The sequence below is a fragment of the Oculina patagonica genome, chromosome 1 (genome assembly GCF_052425735.1).
Source record: "Oculina patagonica isolate OP01 chromosome 1, crgOcupat, whole genome shotgun sequence".
NCBI classification, from domain to species: domain Eukaryota; kingdom Metazoa; phylum Cnidaria; class Anthozoa; order Scleractinia; family Oculinidae; genus Oculina; species Oculina patagonica.
In genome coordinates this window covers 4290559-4307636 of record NC_135758.1, presented here as the reverse complement: position 1 = coordinate 4307636, position 17078 = coordinate 4290559, and the positions used below count along the sequence as shown (strand labels likewise).

Sequence of the window (17078 nt, the reverse complement as noted above, 5' to 3'; positions counted from 1 at the left end):
CTTGTGGATCTTTCCCTCTATTTCCTTCTGATTTATCGTTATATTTGTCAGAGTCTGCATGCTTGTGTTCTCGCCTTGGACTTGTATTGACTGGATTTCGTCTGCAGGGCCGATCGTGCCCCATGCACGTGGGGCTCACAAATGGGTTCCATCCGAACCGCAACAGACACTTGCGATTGCCGGCTGATGAAAACGTTTCATTTATGCAACTTTTGTTTTTCTCCGGCAGGATGGGCTCGTGTTTAGAATCAAGATTATGCATTACCGAGAAATGGTGTTACTTCAAAAGAATGAAATCACTCAAGATCTTAAAACAGATTGCGAGAGGAAAGCTAAAGAACTAGAACGGGAAATAACACATCTACCACTCTTAACAAGCACGCTTCACGGGTAGGTACCGTTTCTTGGATGTTTGGGTTTATATTAGGAAGAGATGTAGCGGCTGAACAAATTACGTGTGCATACAAGAGTACCGTGTGGTTTAACTCGACGTAACTATATGAAGGTCAAAACAAGTTCTACAGTCGTAAAAAGGAATATCATACATGTAGGTCCCTAAGCTTTACAACAAGGGACTATATTCAGGACAAAGCTTTTTAACGAAGGATTTTTACGTCTGATTTGGGTAACATGTTATTCAGTGGCTTATATTTGGGGTGGGAGTGGGTGGGGCTTGCTATCGGAATATTACGGGTATTTCAGTTAAGCAACTTGCTTCTGTTAGAGAATAACACTTCGTGGTTACGTAAGTAAACCAAGGTATTCTTTGTAAAAAAAACCTAGAGAGGCGTTTATCTCAAAGAATAAGACGTTAAAAAAATATATGAGAACCAAAGATCGTTGTTTAAAGGGACACGTCAGCGTTCATTTTCAAAAAAGTCCACCGTGGACTTTTTTCAAAACGAACCTTCAGAAATCTGCTTCAATCTTCTCAGTGTTTCACTAAATGGAAAAGTTTAGAAAAAAACACTGAGAAGATTGTAGCAGATTTCTGAAGGTTCTCTACGCGTATTGGGGTAAGGTGGACATTTTTCAAAACGTGAAAGCTAGTGTCCAGGTCAGCGCGGTCTGAACGCTTACTATTTAAACGGACAAGATTGAACGTGTGCTAATCAATTATTTTGCTGTTTTTGTTTTTTGTAGCATTCAACAGCAGTTCAGTGGATTTAGCGGAACAGTCCGTTTGTCCAAACGCTGGGTGTCCGCTCAACTGTTGTCTGATCACGTGACTGAGGAGTGTCTTGAGTTACTAGTGGCTTCCCTCTTTCTCTCCCCAGCCCCCTTCACTCCTCCTCGGTAAGGCAACGTTTTTCATACAGAATTGGCTATTTTATGGGGTTTGAAAATACAAGTGAAAACTTAACTAGTCAACTGGATTTTAACACCCTTTTAATGCACAACTTTGTGATTGGAAACGTAACTTCAATGAAGCGGTAAACTACAAAATCCTGTGCAAAACTTCATTTTTGATTTACTTAAAAATGCTCTCGCAGATGTGTTAAAAATTTCGTCTACAATAACATTAAACTCTGTTAGTCAACCTACTATTCTTTGACGTATTAGGAAATAGATGCAAAGTGTCAGACTAGATTTCGAGAAAATCAGGCTTGACTAAAGTAAACTATGGTCATATGTGATCATAACGGTGTAGTTTAGTAAAAATTGCGCTTGGCGTCCAAGTGATCTTTTAGTCTCAAGGACACCACCCTCAGGCTAAAAAGACTACGTCAAGCCTTTTTAAGATTGAAAAATGGAATGGCAATTTAGCAATCTGATCTGCTGATTCACAGGGCCGTACCTACCGGGGGGGGGGGGGGGCAGAGGGGGCAGCTGTCCCCGCCAGGAAAACTTGCCCCCGCAGATAAACAATCCTAGGTACCGCCCTGATTCATCTGTATTGGGCATGTAATAAGCAAATGTCTTGACCACAGTACTTTTTCTACAGGTCTCCTCTCGTTGGATTTCTCCGATTTCTTCATCTTCTTTCATCGACTGACTGGCAAACAACTCCTGTAATTCTAAACTTTAACAACGACATTTCAGGTGAGTAGTTTAGGAATCCCAACTTCTTCTTTTAGTTGTTAGAACAAATTCATGTCATGCAAATAAAGCAAGCAGTAATAATTAAGAAAATCTAGTGATCAAAAACCGAATTCTCCTGCGGCGAATTGAACAGAATGTATGGACAGAAGCTAGGAGAAATGATATGTCTTTAGAACGTGAGGAGCCTAGTATCCATATAAACGTTATCTCTTTGCTTTGCTTTTTTTCCGTAGCGGAGGACTACCAGGAAATAACGTCCAAGTTCTCAAACAACAGGACGCAACTTCCTGCAATATTTATCGCTACTCCTAAAGACAAATTCAATTCTTTGTGGACCAAAGACAAACCTTCTAAACAGGTCTGTTGACTTGTTTTGTTAATTAAGTTTTCGTTTGAATGTTTCACGTAGAATATAATGTTGTTGTTCACCAGAGAATTATATGTTAACCGGGTAAACAAAAGGGCCAAGTTGATTTTGATTTTGATGACCAAATTCAATTGTTTGTTTAGGGGCTGTGTCACAGATTTTACCAAATTTCTGGACAGCCAAAATTTGTATTTGTGTCGTAAGAAACCTAAAAATAATGGTCCAATTTTATTAATAATTGCTATATTAGAGCATTAAAACAGTAAACAAGCGTATTTGGCTACGGATGGCTCGGATGGAAATGGATTGCAATTTGAATGATTAAGCTTTAATTTTTCAAATGGTTTCCGCGCGTCTCCAAAAAATCGATATTTATAGCCGTGGTTTGATTTCTCTCAGCACATTTCGGTTATATCTTCCTTCAGATGTTCAAAGATAATAATTTCCATGTGTTAAGTTGGCGGCTACCTCTAATTTCAGAGCAGTTTAGACCAAAAATCTGCTAAATCCTCGTGACATAGCCCCTTTAAAAAAAACATCCCACATTGCAAACTGTTGCCAGTGATATGGACATAGTATCTCAATGATCCTCTGTCTCGTCATAGATCGTCAACAGACTTTCCTTGCTGGCGAGGGAGTCACACTCGATCTTGGAACGTCAAATTGAAATGTGCGCACTGCAACCAACAGATTTCAAGGTAAGATGACCTCAATACAGAAGGGTATCATTCGTCAGAGATTGATTTTTACTAGCAGCACAAGCACAAGCACAAACACGACAAAAGAAAAATTTTGATCCTCGTGCTTGTGTTGCGGCAAGCACAAGCATAAGGATCAAACTGCAACCCGCTTGTGTTAATGCTTGCGTCGAAGCCGTTTTCTCGGTGACATAAAAGCTGTTATCCTTGCGTTTGTGCTAGTGAAAACCAGGCTTTACTGACTGTGTTATCTCACAAATTGTCTAAGTCAGGTGTGTGGCAGACTGCTCCACTCACCCTACCTTTGTTCTATTCCCCACCCACCCCCTAGACAGGTTCAGCCTATTTTCGATGCTAATGCGTCTTCCACTCTTTCTTTGCCTCTTCAGCAAATTTTCCGTCCGCCTTTGGATCATTATGACGTCATCATTCATCTACACAGCCGTCTCCTCCCTCGTGGAACCCAGTCCCTCGATAGAGGGAAACATCTGACAGAACAAGCCTCGTTATCGCGTCCCTCAGTGTTACTTCCGGTCGTAAACTTTGACCCTGCACAGTTGTATCTTGAAGAACTTAAGGTGAGGAAAAGGATCAATGGGGCTAGCTCGTGTTGTTTTTGACGTTTCTTACGTAACCTTGTTAAGTAACGAATTGTAAAGTGCAAAACCCACGATCTTGCTAACTTATTTTTGATTTGTATGCTTCGTGCCGTTAACCCTGAAGCAAACAACCTAATTAACTCTGTTTCGGTTTTTTCTTTGTTTGCGTTTTTTGCAGGAAGCATTTTCTGACATTGCCCTGTTGTTCCACGATGTTTATGGAGGTGACTTGATTGGAGTTGTGTGGAAGCCTCACAGTTTTGTCCCAGCCCAGTTTAAGGTACAAGCAACAGTTTATGCCTTTTATTCTGCATCTTTAGCAGCGATCATTTCTCAGATTCTCCGTTGTCTGTCATAACTTAGTTACGTACGCACGGCCCAAGAGTGAATGACTTGATTTTTTTATGGTGAAACGGGTCTTTACTTCCTTTCCATGTCTTGTGGTTGAATTTTGTCTTGACCAATCAAAATGCGGCTCAGCGTTGACATGGCAACACGAGCTGGCTGAATGTCTGATATGTTTCGTGTTAGGCATATCCCGGCTCCTTCTTGGTGTAAAGCACAGGACACGTCACAATAGAACACTGTCTCGCAAACCTATTGTTTTTATTGAGTTATTTTTTCAAAAATAGCTCTTAGCCGTCGTGATGTTCCGTGTAGTCATTCAGTCAGTCAGTCAGTCAGTGGGTCAGTGAAGTATGTTTGTTTGTCACACCAATCAGATTTCAGGTACTATCAGAACCAATCAAATTGAAGTTTATAAAGGGGAAGCAGTCTGACACAGTTGTAGTGAGCGATTTCGTTCGAAGATTTTAGATTTGTAGGAGACGGAATTGGTGAGTTGTGAATTAACCCTGGATTAAAAACGTGTTTTTCGTAACGCTCGCCTCCCGGGGCTCGCCTGCTTACAACGCACACGCCGTCAGCAAAAGGTCCAACACAAAATTGTTATTCGTCTTATTCGAGCGTTCGTTTTGAAGAGGCTAGCTTTCCTGACCGTGGTAAAAATTACATAAAGCAATTGCACACAGCAGATTGTTAATACTGTGGGTATATTTACAAAGAGTCGAAGGCATGGAAACTGAAAAGGAATCTTCTTTAGATTCCCTAATATTACTGACTCCGCCGGCGCCAACTCCAAACTCCAAACCGTCCGAGAAAGACGGAGAACGACGAGTTTTAAGAATAAAATTGGTAGAAACCGAACTAAAAACTTCTGCTCCGCTTAATCAAAGTATGATCCCATTGCAAGTGAATGTTGTCAATGATTATTTCAGATGCAAGTATTAAATAAATCTTGAGTTTCAGTAGCCAGAATTTCAGACTTCTCTTTCTGGTCGCTACTGAAATTCAGGCAAGAGTTTCCGTAAATAAAACCGGTTCTTAAATTTGTGTTGTAAAAATTCTGTAGTCGGCAAACGAAACATTCGACGTGAAAAACATTGGAGCCGTGAAGCCTTCCGTAAAGTAAATAAACAAATGGCAACTAGACGCGATGGCGCGACACAATGTTGCATTGGAAGTAAACGTGTTTTATTTCTTGTGAATTTGCCATAAAGTTCTTAAAACCTAAATTCTTCTTGAATGAAACTTGTCTTCAATAATAACACAGATAACGGCATCAATTGTTATTACAGCTTTAGAGAAGTTATACAACTGGCCAAAATTTGCATATGTCAAAAGTAATTTGAAACCTTTCGAATAACTCCAGCGTAAACCTAAATTTAACACATCGCTGCACACAAGTATCCGATTGAGATTCTTACATACACATCACACATGTAACTGGGTTTTTCAAAAGAAAACTAAGTGACAGAGTGAACTTTAAGATTTAACACTTGCATTCTAAATCATGGCACAAAGGATCGTTATGCGTGACACTTCACACGTTCTTCATGTTTGTCAGTAAGAACGCCTGATTGCAAGTCATGTTTGTCCATTTTTTTTCGACGGGACCGCGCTAATTCCAACTCGGTTATTTGAGCTTCTTGCTCAATTCACCAATTCAGAAGTGGCGTTTGTGTTTATACCTTTAAAACATCTCGTTCAAACATTAAATGAACCGGTATAGGTATTAACTTTGCTGTTAAAAGCAACTACGATCGATAACAAAAACAGAATAAGAGCGTGCCATTCCGTGACAATTTGAAAACTCAATTAGTTCTTGTTTGTTGAATAAAATTGACGTTGTAAATGAACCAAAATCTCTGTTGAACAGTTCTGACAGGAAACAAATACTGCAGGTGTACTGCGCTTTAAAGAACTTTCCCGGAGAGAGTGGTTTTTGATTTGATTCGTTTATTACTTTTCGTTCAATGACTATTGAGCGTGTTAAATGGAGACATGGCTTTTTCGAGAAAAACAAAGGTATCATGTTACAAAAGTGAGAAAAACAATATTATCATGTTACAGTGTTTGGCAAAAAGCCAAAAGTATATAATTAAATTAGTTCTAACTTGTTTTTCAATTAAATGATGAAAATTTACGTATTGAATAAAACAGTTCTGATGAATTAAAGTGCACATTAAAAATATTTTGTTTGCAAGCAAATTTTGTGCAAAAAGGTGATTCCGTGGGCCGCTATACACAAATAGCTCAGGCCATGACATAAACCATCCCAAAAGGACAAACACCCAGTCTCACCCCAAGCCACCCCATAAATTGAAAAAATAACTCCTGCACGCTTAGCGTGCCTATGTTTATATTCCTCGTTCCTTTGTCCTTTTGTTCTCTATTGTTATAGGTGAACTGTGTCTTCTACACGAAGTAAGAGCCCATATAGCCTGCGAACAGGCTCCCGAGTGGGGTTACGCGAGCGAAGCGAGCGGAAGAGCGGAGCCTGATGCCTTCAGATGACTTCTAAGGATCCCCCTCAGGCCCCGCTCTTCCGCTCGCATCGCTCGCGTTCGCCGCTCGCTTGTTTTCCGCTCGCTTCGCTCGCGTAAACCCCACTCGGGAGCCTGTTCGCAGGCTAGAGCCCATATCCCTCCCTCTCCCCTTCAGACGTTTTTGATTAGCATTTATCATAACATGGAGTCTCCGCAAAGACGCCTAAAAGTAATCCAAAACTTTGCCAAGTTGCAATTAATGCGGGGCGCACATCATTGTAAAGCCAACTTCTTCAGTCAAAGCAAAACAAAGATAACAGCTTTGTAAACGAGTGGTGAAAATTGAATATTGACTAGCCCTGAAACTCGATGGGCTAAATTCTTGAAACAATCGATATATGCTACTGTTTTTAACCCTTAGAGTCCAATTTGTAATTTGTTTGTGTTTATCAGGTGCTACACGCGGAGTACAAAATGCCAGTAACCAGTCCTCCTCAGACGAGTGAAAAGGTTGGTCACTAAGCTACAGTGATATCTGTGTTCTCAGAGAATGAAATAAGAACTTAATATTGCTCCAATGATGTGAAATGCTTCTTTGTATCATTGTTTATAGTTGGGCGACTATTTAGGTGCTGGTAATAACTATTTGTTGTTGTTGTTATTTTGTTTTCAGTCCAAACAGGTCCAGAGCATGGTCATCCCGAACATATCCGCCATCTTGTCTGACTTTCAAACAATCGGAGAGGGACTGGTGAAGAAGATCGAAGTGTTGAATGCGTAACATGTAAAAAGAAATAAAAAATATTCGTTGAAAGCGAAAACACTTTTATTAAAAAAGAAACAGTTGTTACATCTGCAGATTACTTTAAAAGTTAAGAGCACAGTAAATCAGTTATTGGCTGAAGAAGAATAAACTGTTCATTATGTGTAATAAAATTCCATCTACTAAGTTACAAATAATTTCTGATCCCACTCTACTCAATTCCAACTCTATTTTGCTACTTGTACAAAGGGTCAGTTTGTTTTATAAATGACCAGTAGAGTCCCACAGCGGTAAATGAAAATATAAATGAAAATATAAATATCGGAAATTATGATGATCATTACTTCCAATATCTAAATTAGAAGTCTTATTCAACACGCAACGACACTATTGACTTGGAAATGATCTTTAAATCATCGAAAGGTTACGTTGTAAACGTAAATTGTGCTCCAGTTTCTATTTTCTATGTTTATACTGATATAATCTATTTACACTGGAAACTACATATTCAGTTGCCTTCACTACACATTGAAGAGTATGTCTTTAACATTTGAAAAAAAAATGACACACAATGGCTCTTTTCCGGGTTGTCTCAGTTTGCCCAGTTTCAAAACGAGTTATCATTCAAGTTTTAAAATTGAAACGAGTTGGATTTAATAAAATGAACTTTCATTACATTTGTTTGATTGAAACTCATTTTCCTATGAAAAATTTCTCAAGACGACTCGGAAGAAACCATTTCTCAGTCGCCTTTCGCCCCCGTGTTAAAACGAGTTTTTGTGCGAACCATTCAGATGCAAGTTAGTTTCACCTGCACGTTCATTTCCACGCAAATGAAACTCATTTCATATAAAAACAATTTTCACGGGACGCGTTTTGAAACAAAGACAAACGGCAACCAGGAAATGGCCTATTGGCCTATTAACAAAAAGTTTGTTATTTTACATTTGTACATAATTCTTCATCTCATTGCTTGCTGCATGCAGGGTCTGGATCGAGCTCTCCTGCTTTTCTAAGACACGAAAAAGACACATCAAGTTATAAAACATTTCACTTATAAGCCAGTTTTTGGCTTTCTGGGGTTCATTACATTCTTAAGTCACCAGTTCACTACATCATTCTCGTCCCTATAGCCCTTATCGTTTCTCTCAGCCGGCAGGGACTTGGCACGAGGAAACGAAGGGCTCTGGGACACAGGATTTTCAGTCCCAGATTCTAGGACTTCCGGACTTCATGTATGCAGTCATGATGTTTCAAAGGAATGTATGAGAGAGTCGTTACGTTTTCGACCCCCTTTAAGGAATTCTTTGTTCCAAACAGCCAATAAAAAATATTCGAATTAATTCAAAAATCCTATGTCCCCAGAGCCCTCCGTTTTCTCGTGCCAAGCCGGCTAAGAGAAACGAAAGGGCTATGGGGACGAGAATGTTCACTACCTCACTACATGTCAATGGTAGCCCGTATTCAGGTCCCCAACCACCCACCCTCCTACCCTTTTTGACTCCACGTCCGCCGCAAACATTTAACAGTCATTAATTAATGTAAGAAGGGCAGTCGAGCTAAAGAAATGGCTCTAAGAAACCATTGATCTTGGGTTGTCAATAACACCGCCTTTTACAAATTGAGAGCATTTTTAGACTAACACTTGCATGATACAACATAATATTGAATAAAAACACAAATAATTAGATACTTAGGCTGATAAAAAGAATAAAAGATAGCATCATCACAGGAAAAAAAATGAAACTAATCTCCGCGAAAAACAAAGTCGTGGAAAAGGCTCCTAACCACACAAATTCACTTGATTCTTACAGCAACGGGTCAACGGTTTGAACACGTTTACTTACATCACAACACATTCACTTTGTTAAAAACGCTAAAATACGTTGTTCTTTCTGTTATACTCACTTCATTTTTTTCCAAAGTCAAATGTCACGTTATCTCCAATCAGCATGAACGGTGCCCACTCGGAAACCTTGTTTAAGCCATTACCTCGCATCCACTTCATGGTCTCATGAAGAGATTCACTGGCACTTTCCCCACGAACAAGGTGCTCGTAGAAACGTCTCATGAACTGCTCTGTTGCACTGTCTTGTATGGCCCACAGTGCCACCAGTACTGAACGTGCACCCGATCCTAAGAATGCTCGAGCGATTCCAACCACTCCCTCGGCTCGGATCTGTCCACGTCCACTGTGACAACAGCTTAATACCACCAGTTTAGCTCGCAGTCGTACTTGTGAAATGTCCGACATTGCCAAGAGATAGTCTTCTTCTTTTGGAAACTTTCTAGTAGGTCGTAAAGGAGATAGGGCAATTTCTCCTGTTTCCGCATCTCCATGAGCAGCAAAATGTATCAGACTCACTGAAGGTAACCTTTCAAGCACCGCCTGCTTGGTTGCGTACTCTCCTAACAAAGGCTGTACGCTCAGCAGTTCTCCAATCATCTGTGCTTCCTTTCTTGCACATGGCAATGGGTTAAAAGTCTTACGACATCCCTTGTAACGTACCCGGCCAACCACAGGATCACCCACTATCAGTGCACCAGTCTGACTGTGATAGTCTGCTGGACTGTCCTGAATGAGCTTGAGAGCTGTCAATGAAGGAACGATGCGGATCCTGAAAGTCTCTGATAAATACTTCCCGCCTTCATCAGTTAATGCAGCAAATGGAACCTGGTACAAAGAGCGATCAGGAACAATAATGATTTCAGGCTCTTCAAGTAAGTCAGCCACAGGAGAGATGATCGTTTTGTATAACAAAAGAAGACTGGCCTCAGGATCTTGAATGTCGTCGTCGTCATTTTCAAGAGAGAGTTTTGGTTCCCTTTCACTGCCGTTAAAAGAACGATCTTCACAGTCCTTCTGGGATAAAATACCCAAGTTGCGGAAGCTTTTGGACAAACGATTGCTCAAACTGCAAACTAATCCAGCAGCAGTGATGTTTTCATCTACTTTTTTTTCTCGAAAATGAATGGATCCGCTTTTCTCGAGAATCCACATAAATACAGTCTTTTCATAATAAGAAATGTAGAGACAAGCACAGTTGCTTTCTTTCTTCATAACATTCTCAATACCAATCCACGATTGTGGATTAGCTGAAATTTGAATTTCAACAGTGTATTGATTTGCCATCAAGTCTGCTAGAGCTCTAGCCCGTGCCAGTTCTAAGACATAAAGAGCATTGTTAACATTACCATGAAAACAGAAGAATTGACTAAGATCTTGATATGGAAAAACGTGGCCGTCTGAATGTGCTATCTTAAATTGGTCATTGTCTCTCAGAAAACCGCGCAAAACTTCGCTTTTGTTAATACTATGAACTAGATAGTCACGCGCCTTCTGGGTTTCATCTTGGGATAACTTCACCAATGCGAGGCCACAAAAACAACGAAACTCGCAGTCAGCGTCGCCAATATCTTGACTAATTGAAAGTGCCTTCTCCAGATAACCTTCAGCCATGACGTGTTCACCAAGAGAATGAAACAATGTTCCTAAGTATCCGTAATTTACTGCTTCTGCACCTCTGTCTCCAATTGCCACTGCGATTGAAAGTGATTTGTTATAAAGTTCCTTAGCTTTCTCATATTCTCCAAGATGTTTTGTCAAGATCCCTAAGTTTCTATAACAATGTCCTTCACCTTCTCTGTCACCGATTTCTATTACGATACCAAGCGCTTTTTCGTGATGTTCTTTTGCTTTGTCATACTTACCAAGACAACAAAACACAGTTCCTAGGTTTCCGTTATCCGCTGCTTCTCCTGCTCTGTCGCCAATTTCAACTCTCATAACAAGCGCTTTCTCAAAATATTTTTTAGCTTCGTTATATTCACCAAGATAATGAAACAGAGTCCCTAGGTTTCCGTAAGACGTCGCTACTCCTACTCTGTCGCCAGTTTCAATTTTCATCGCAAGTGCTTTTTCGTAAAACTCTTTAGCTTTGTCATATTCTCCAAGAGATCTAAACAAAGTTCCTAAGTTTCCGTATTCTGTTGCTACTTCTGCTCTATTGCCAATTTGAAGTTTGATTGCCAGTGCTTTCTCGTGATATTCTTTAGCTTTGTCATATTCACGAAAAGATTGAAACACAGTTCCTAGGTTTCCGTAATCTATTGCTTCACCTGCTTTGTCGCCTGTCTCAATGCTGATTGCCAGTGCTTTCTCGTGATAATCTTTAGCTTTGTCATATTCACCAAGAGATTTAAACACAGCCCCTAGGTTTCCGTAACAGGTTGCTTCTCCTTCTCTGTCGCGAAGTTCAATTTTGATCGCAAGTGCTTTCTCGTGATATTCTATAGCTTTGTCATTTTCACCAAGAGAATGAAACACAGCTCCTAAGTTACCGTAATCTAAAGCTTCTCCTGCTCTGTCGCCCATTTGAAATCTCATCGCAAGTGCTTTCTCGTGATATTCTTTAGCTTTACCATGTTCACCAAGACATCGAAACAAACATCCTAGGGTTCCGTAAGTGGTTGCTTCTCCTTCTCTGTCACGAATTTCAATTTTGATCGAAAGTGCTTTCTCGAGATATTCTTTAGCTTTTACATATTCGCCAAGACGATGAGACACATTTCCGATTTGTGCATAAGCGTCTGCTTGTCTTTTTTTGTCACCCGTTTCTTCTAAGATATTGATCGCTTTCTCAAAAAGTTCTCTAGCCTCTGACCGCCGTTCTTGAACGGCGGTAACGGCAGTATGAATATATATGCTGGCTAGTGCTATGGCAAGTTTCCCTTCTTCGGTTGTGTCACCACACTCGCGGTAAATGAGAAGAAGTTCATTTCCGTATTTTATTGCATTTGTGTAATCATGGATGCCAGAATATGCCCTGAACATTGCATTGTAGATCTCACCGTAAACGTTTTTGCCTAATTGCTCTTCTGTCCCTAGTGCTTTAGTATGAAGGAAATTCAAACATTCTTTGCATATCTCGATGGCTTTTAGAACACGATCGGTGTTGAGAAGGAAAGTAGCAACACATAAACCCATAACTATGACTTGTAGAACGCCTTCTGTGTCATTCATGATGTCTTGTTCTGTAAAAATAATCAATTTGTATTATTACAGATTAATACTGAGGTCGTGTATTTAACTGTCACGCCGCGCAAAAATAAATCCAAAACTATTGGATCAAAAAAGAATATTACAGTTTATAGAAAACTACTATTTACACTACTTTCCAAGTCTCAGGTCTGTACGTTATTCCGTACTCGAGCTATCCGTCAAAATGTTTCACGCAAATTTAGACAGCCCAGTATGGAAACGCCATTTTGCACCCCAACTGCTGAGGCTCCAACAAGGCGGCCGGAAATTAATGAAAACATCTGGCATTAAATTAGTCTACAAAAGGTGATATATATTAAGGACGTCTAATAGCCAGTGAAGAATAAAAACTCAGAGGACTTGCGATTCTGGGTTTTAGAACTTTGATGACGTCAAATGTAAACCAAAAATAAAATGATGGACATTATCACCGTTTAGCAGAAACCTTTCAACTTGCAAATTTCAGCGCTTACTAAGGTGGTTTAACAAATAAAAGTCCAAAAATTCAATTAACATGATTCAACAATATGACAAAACTGTAACAACGGGCTAAAACAACCAGCATCACACAAATCACATATTTAAATACCCATAATAAACACAAATAGCGCCTTTTAAGTTAAATGAAAATAAACGGTTGTTTCAAGAATACATTTGTAAATGATAAATAGTGGAACTCATTACCAATAGTCGACTCACTCAATGGCGAACAGTTTCTAATCTCTAGGCATCGCCTTGTATCATTTAGTTTCGATAGTAAGCTACATGAAATCTGTTTTTTTGGTTACCGTCACTCTCACTAACATCCTTTATTATCCTGAGATAAGGTTCTTCTTTGATTTTACTATATACTGAATTTCTCATGATCAACCGTTGTATCCCGCACCTAATTTAGTAAACTGATGATTAATAGTGGTAAACCGAACGTCCACAAATGGCCAGTTGCCTCTATAAGACGTGCCTGCATGGAATCATGGTAGTTGTATTCATCAAGACATGCGTAAGACTTAGCAATGATGAATACAACTCCCATGATTCCCTGCAGGAGTGTCTCAAATGAACAAAAACAGAAGTGCCGATATTAACAGCATTTTCTTTTTCGCCAGCCACGAATAACTTCTCCTAAGGGTGGGTCTCCGAGGAAGCGATAATGACAAATCTCGCGAAAACATGTCGCCTCGGAAAGAAATCGTTGATTCGCGATTGTTATATCTTGAGCTTTTATACAGAAGTCCTTCGTCCATGAAGGCGAGAATACTTTGGCGATAACTCGGCCGATGCTTCCTGATGCTTAAGCCTCGTCAGATATTTTCGGTATTAAGCCTGTTGGTTTGTAGAATCTTAACACATAATGTAAGTCTACCTTTTATACAGGGTTCAACACAAAAAATGACCATTTCAGCCACTTTTGAGATTTCCGCGTCCGCTCAATAGAAGTGCCCGGTTAATGCATGTATATTTTATAAGTTTGGTACCTTGGCTGTCCGCTTAATAAAACATGTCCATTTTCAGTATTTGGGTTTGACTGCATGCATTTACGTCGAACAGTAAACTACTGTCACAAACGTGTACCTACGCAATTAGTTTTATATAATAGTGGAGCTTCGGCGAGCGAAGCGCACCAGGAAAGCACCAAGGGTAAGAAATTTTGGTAATCTATGGTGCAAGAAATTTTGGTTCTGACGTCAGAGTATGCCCGCCCGCCATCCGTCGTACAGACTCTGGGGGATGGGGGGGGGAGTTCCAAAGCAACCCGAAGGGGCAGGAGAAAATTAGTGTAGAATGACCTCATACGCTTGAATTTCTGGTCGTCCGTGAATGTTTACGCTAAAGCATTTCCGTTTCGTAGCGTGCAGTGCTTTGCAATTTACATAAAGATCTCGGCAATCAAGTGAGTAAAAACAATGAGTGAACTACTCGGTGGCAATACACCCCGAAACATATAATAAGAAATTTATTATCAAACCTCTCTATTTCAATTGAATTTTTTGGTCTGTGAGAGTGTTGAAATCTCTTACGCGTGAATACACCAAAACATTTTTCGGTTTCGTTGCGGTTTACACTTGAGTCCAGACTTTTTCTATCGCACATTGCTCACCAAAAACGAAGGAAATTCATTCAGTATCTACATATAAAACAGAAAAGTATGCTTAAGTTAAATAGTTCAGCCGTACGGATCAAAAACAAAACTTACGCCGTTTTAATAGCGTTAGCGTGTACCGTTTCGCATATTTAAAAACAAATCTCACAAACAAGTCAATGCAAACAGCGATAAAAACCTCTAAGCGATCAGTACACACCAAAACATATTATAAGCGATTTATTATCTAATTGATCTATTTTACTCGCTTCCATTTCTTTTATTTGTGCGCTGAAATCTCTTCTGCGTGCATTTGGAGTCGTAAACGAATCTTTACGTCAAAAAAATTTCGGTTTCGTTGGGAGTTACTTGATTTTAGACTTTTTATAGGCGGCACATTTTGCTTACCACAAACGAAGGATATTCACTCAGCTATCAACATAAAATGCTGGAAAGTGTTAAGTAGCATTAAACAGAATTCTTCAACCTAACAAAAATTATTTAACCAAACCAAAATGCTTCAAAACAAGGTTACGCCGTTCTAGCGAGCACCACTTCAGGCGCAAATTACAAAATGCCAATAAACAAAACTAATTCTCGTACACACGAAAAACCTCTTTAAACTGACTTACATCCGATTTCCCTTCCATTTATATCGTGTGAAGGTAAATTTTTCTGTAACTGTTGCTGGAAATTAGCTATGAGAAATGTATGAATTTGACGCGTACGCGAGGAATAAAGCTGTCAATTACGAATTCTTAACCAATAAACAGAATAGCAAAAGGCAAGACAACGTCGCGTTCATCGACATTAACAAAACTTTACATGGTATCAACCCGTTAATTCAGAATTAAATAAAGGCTATAAAAAAGTAACAAGGGAGTTCGCTTTTAGGCTTGATTAAATCTACACATAAGTTCTGTTTTACAAGTTAGTTACACTTACCACGACAACGTTGAAACGAAAGTCTTGCTTGCTCGTATTCCTCGCATACAATGAACTACACTGAGTTCATTTTATACTGTTCGCTTTGGAAAGTAAAACAACAGAAATTCGCGATTCGTTGCTCCGGGAAAATGAAATTTTCTAATCAGATCCTACAAGGAAGTGTCAGTTTTTCATTTTCCAAAACACAAAGCATGATTGAGAATTTATTTTTCAACTAGTTACATGTACCACAATTAAAACTCCCAATTAAAACTCAAACGCTGGAAAATCACATCTCGTTTTCTCGAACTCCGTTCTTTAACCTGCCAGAACCGCTTCAGTTCTTTTATTTTGTTCATGATGACTTCTGTTATAAGCGTTTTTTAAGAAATGCCGAAAGAAAATGTAAGAAGTTAATTATGGGCATAAATATTATACGTGACTTATTGACTCATGCAATCAAGAACGAACGTCAACCGAAGGAGAATTTTTGGATTTTAGAGTGAAGTGCATCGTGGAAGAATGTAGATCAACGGACTTATCGGTGAATAATTACGAACGAGTGTAGGTGTATAACATACAAATATTGTGAAAAGATTTTCGATATCAGAAAGAGTCGCGTGATCGAAAAATAAATCATCAAATTGAAATTTCTACAGAGAATAATTCGCTCAAAAATAGTGATGGATTGGGCTCTTGTTCGATATTGTATTTATTTCTTTAACATTTCAAAATGTCCACATCTAGATCTTCTACTTGTTATATCATCTGTTTGTGATGAGAATTTTGACCCACATTCAATTTACACATGCAACTTGTGACGAACTCTTTTACCCCGATGGGCGGTTTTGGAAATCTTTAACAGTGTTTGTGGTCTATTTCTTGGTCTAGTTCACTGCTGAGATGTGAAAGCAGTCGGGCTCACTTTGATCAAATCATTTCATGTACGCTAAATCCCTGTGGGGTACTCCCCTATATCAGGTATATAGGTATGTGCAGCCCCAAAGGGTATGGTTTTTGAGCCGATTTGGTTTGAAAACGGGTAAAGATTTTGAACATTTTGGTCTGAAATTGGGTATGTTTATCTGGGGAACGTTCACAAAAGCTTATAAACTTACTTTTCTTCCCAGCAACCGGGGCGAGTAACTGGTGAGAGAGAAAGGGAAATAGATAAAATATATATATTATTCCAGCTAAATTTTACCTATTCATCTTTGTTATGCATATGCTATGGTCTGAAAACGGGTATGAATTTTTGAGGCCAGGTCTGAAAACGGGTGTGGAAAATGACATTTTTTGGTCTGAAATTGGGTCTGGATTTGTAGATGCGGGCGGCACACCCCCACCAAAAATTCCAAGGTGTACCCCCCCCCCCTGGGGGGGGGGCTAAATCAAACTTATTGAGATTTAGAACCGAAAGCAACTCTCAATACACACAATCAGTTCGTCGCTATAATTATTAAAATTCGCGCAAGGGAGAAGAAGTTTACTTGTGATTGGAAAGTGAAAATCTGACATTAGATGTAAGTGATGTAATCAATGTCTATTTATTATTACGGTAGTGACAGGATCAGGTTATTCGCCAATCCTTTTAAGACGAAAAGAATTTTTCGCCAATTATTTTCGGTCTGTTGATTTAGCAATTATTGTTTTGGAGGATTAGAGTTGTGTGGAAGCCTCACAGTTTTGTGCCAGCACAGTTTAAGGTACAAGCAACAGTTTATGCCTTTTA

At 39.4% G+C, this 17078-nt stretch overlaps 2 protein-coding genes across 3 annotated transcripts in view; one reads left to right on the top strand and one right to left on the bottom strand.

Annotated features, from left to right (window-relative positions):
• Positions 1 to 17078, top strand: part of LOC144651071 (nucleolar protein 6-like) — a 36220-nt gene that overhangs the window by 17032 nt on the left and 2110 nt on the right. Inside the window, exons 18-26 of one of the 2 annotated variants that reach the window (XM_078510980.1) lie at positions 230 to 390; positions 1144 to 1296; positions 1946 to 2043; positions 2277 to 2401; positions 3016 to 3108; positions 3498 to 3686; positions 3886 to 3987; positions 6989 to 7045; positions 7209 to 7495. In XM_078510980.1, the coding sequence (XP_078367106.1) occupies positions 230 to 390; positions 1144 to 1296; positions 1946 to 2043; positions 2277 to 2401; positions 3016 to 3108; positions 3498 to 3686; positions 3886 to 3987; positions 6989 to 7045; positions 7209 to 7316 (1086 nt within the window). In that variant the 3' untranslated portion in view covers positions 7317 to 7495. Of the gene's footprint in view, positions 1 to 229; positions 391 to 1143; positions 1297 to 1945; positions 2044 to 2276; positions 2402 to 3015; positions 3109 to 3497; positions 3687 to 3885; positions 3988 to 6988; positions 7046 to 7208; positions 7496 to 17078 lie in introns of those variants that run through there. The other variant, XM_078511052.1, reaches the window with a different exon arrangement.
• LOC144651587 (uncharacterized) lies at positions 7583 to 15403 on the bottom strand. Its single transcript, XM_078511561.1, has 3 exons — positions 15365 to 15403; positions 9207 to 12332; positions 7583 to 8310 (listed from the first exon to the last, which is right to left on the bottom strand). Exon 2 carries the CDS (start codon positions 12319 to 12321, stop codon positions 9208 to 9210), a length of 3114 nt encoding a protein of 1037 aa, XP_078367687.1. The 5' UTR covers positions 12322 to 12332; positions 15365 to 15403; the 3' UTR covers positions 7583 to 8310; position 9207.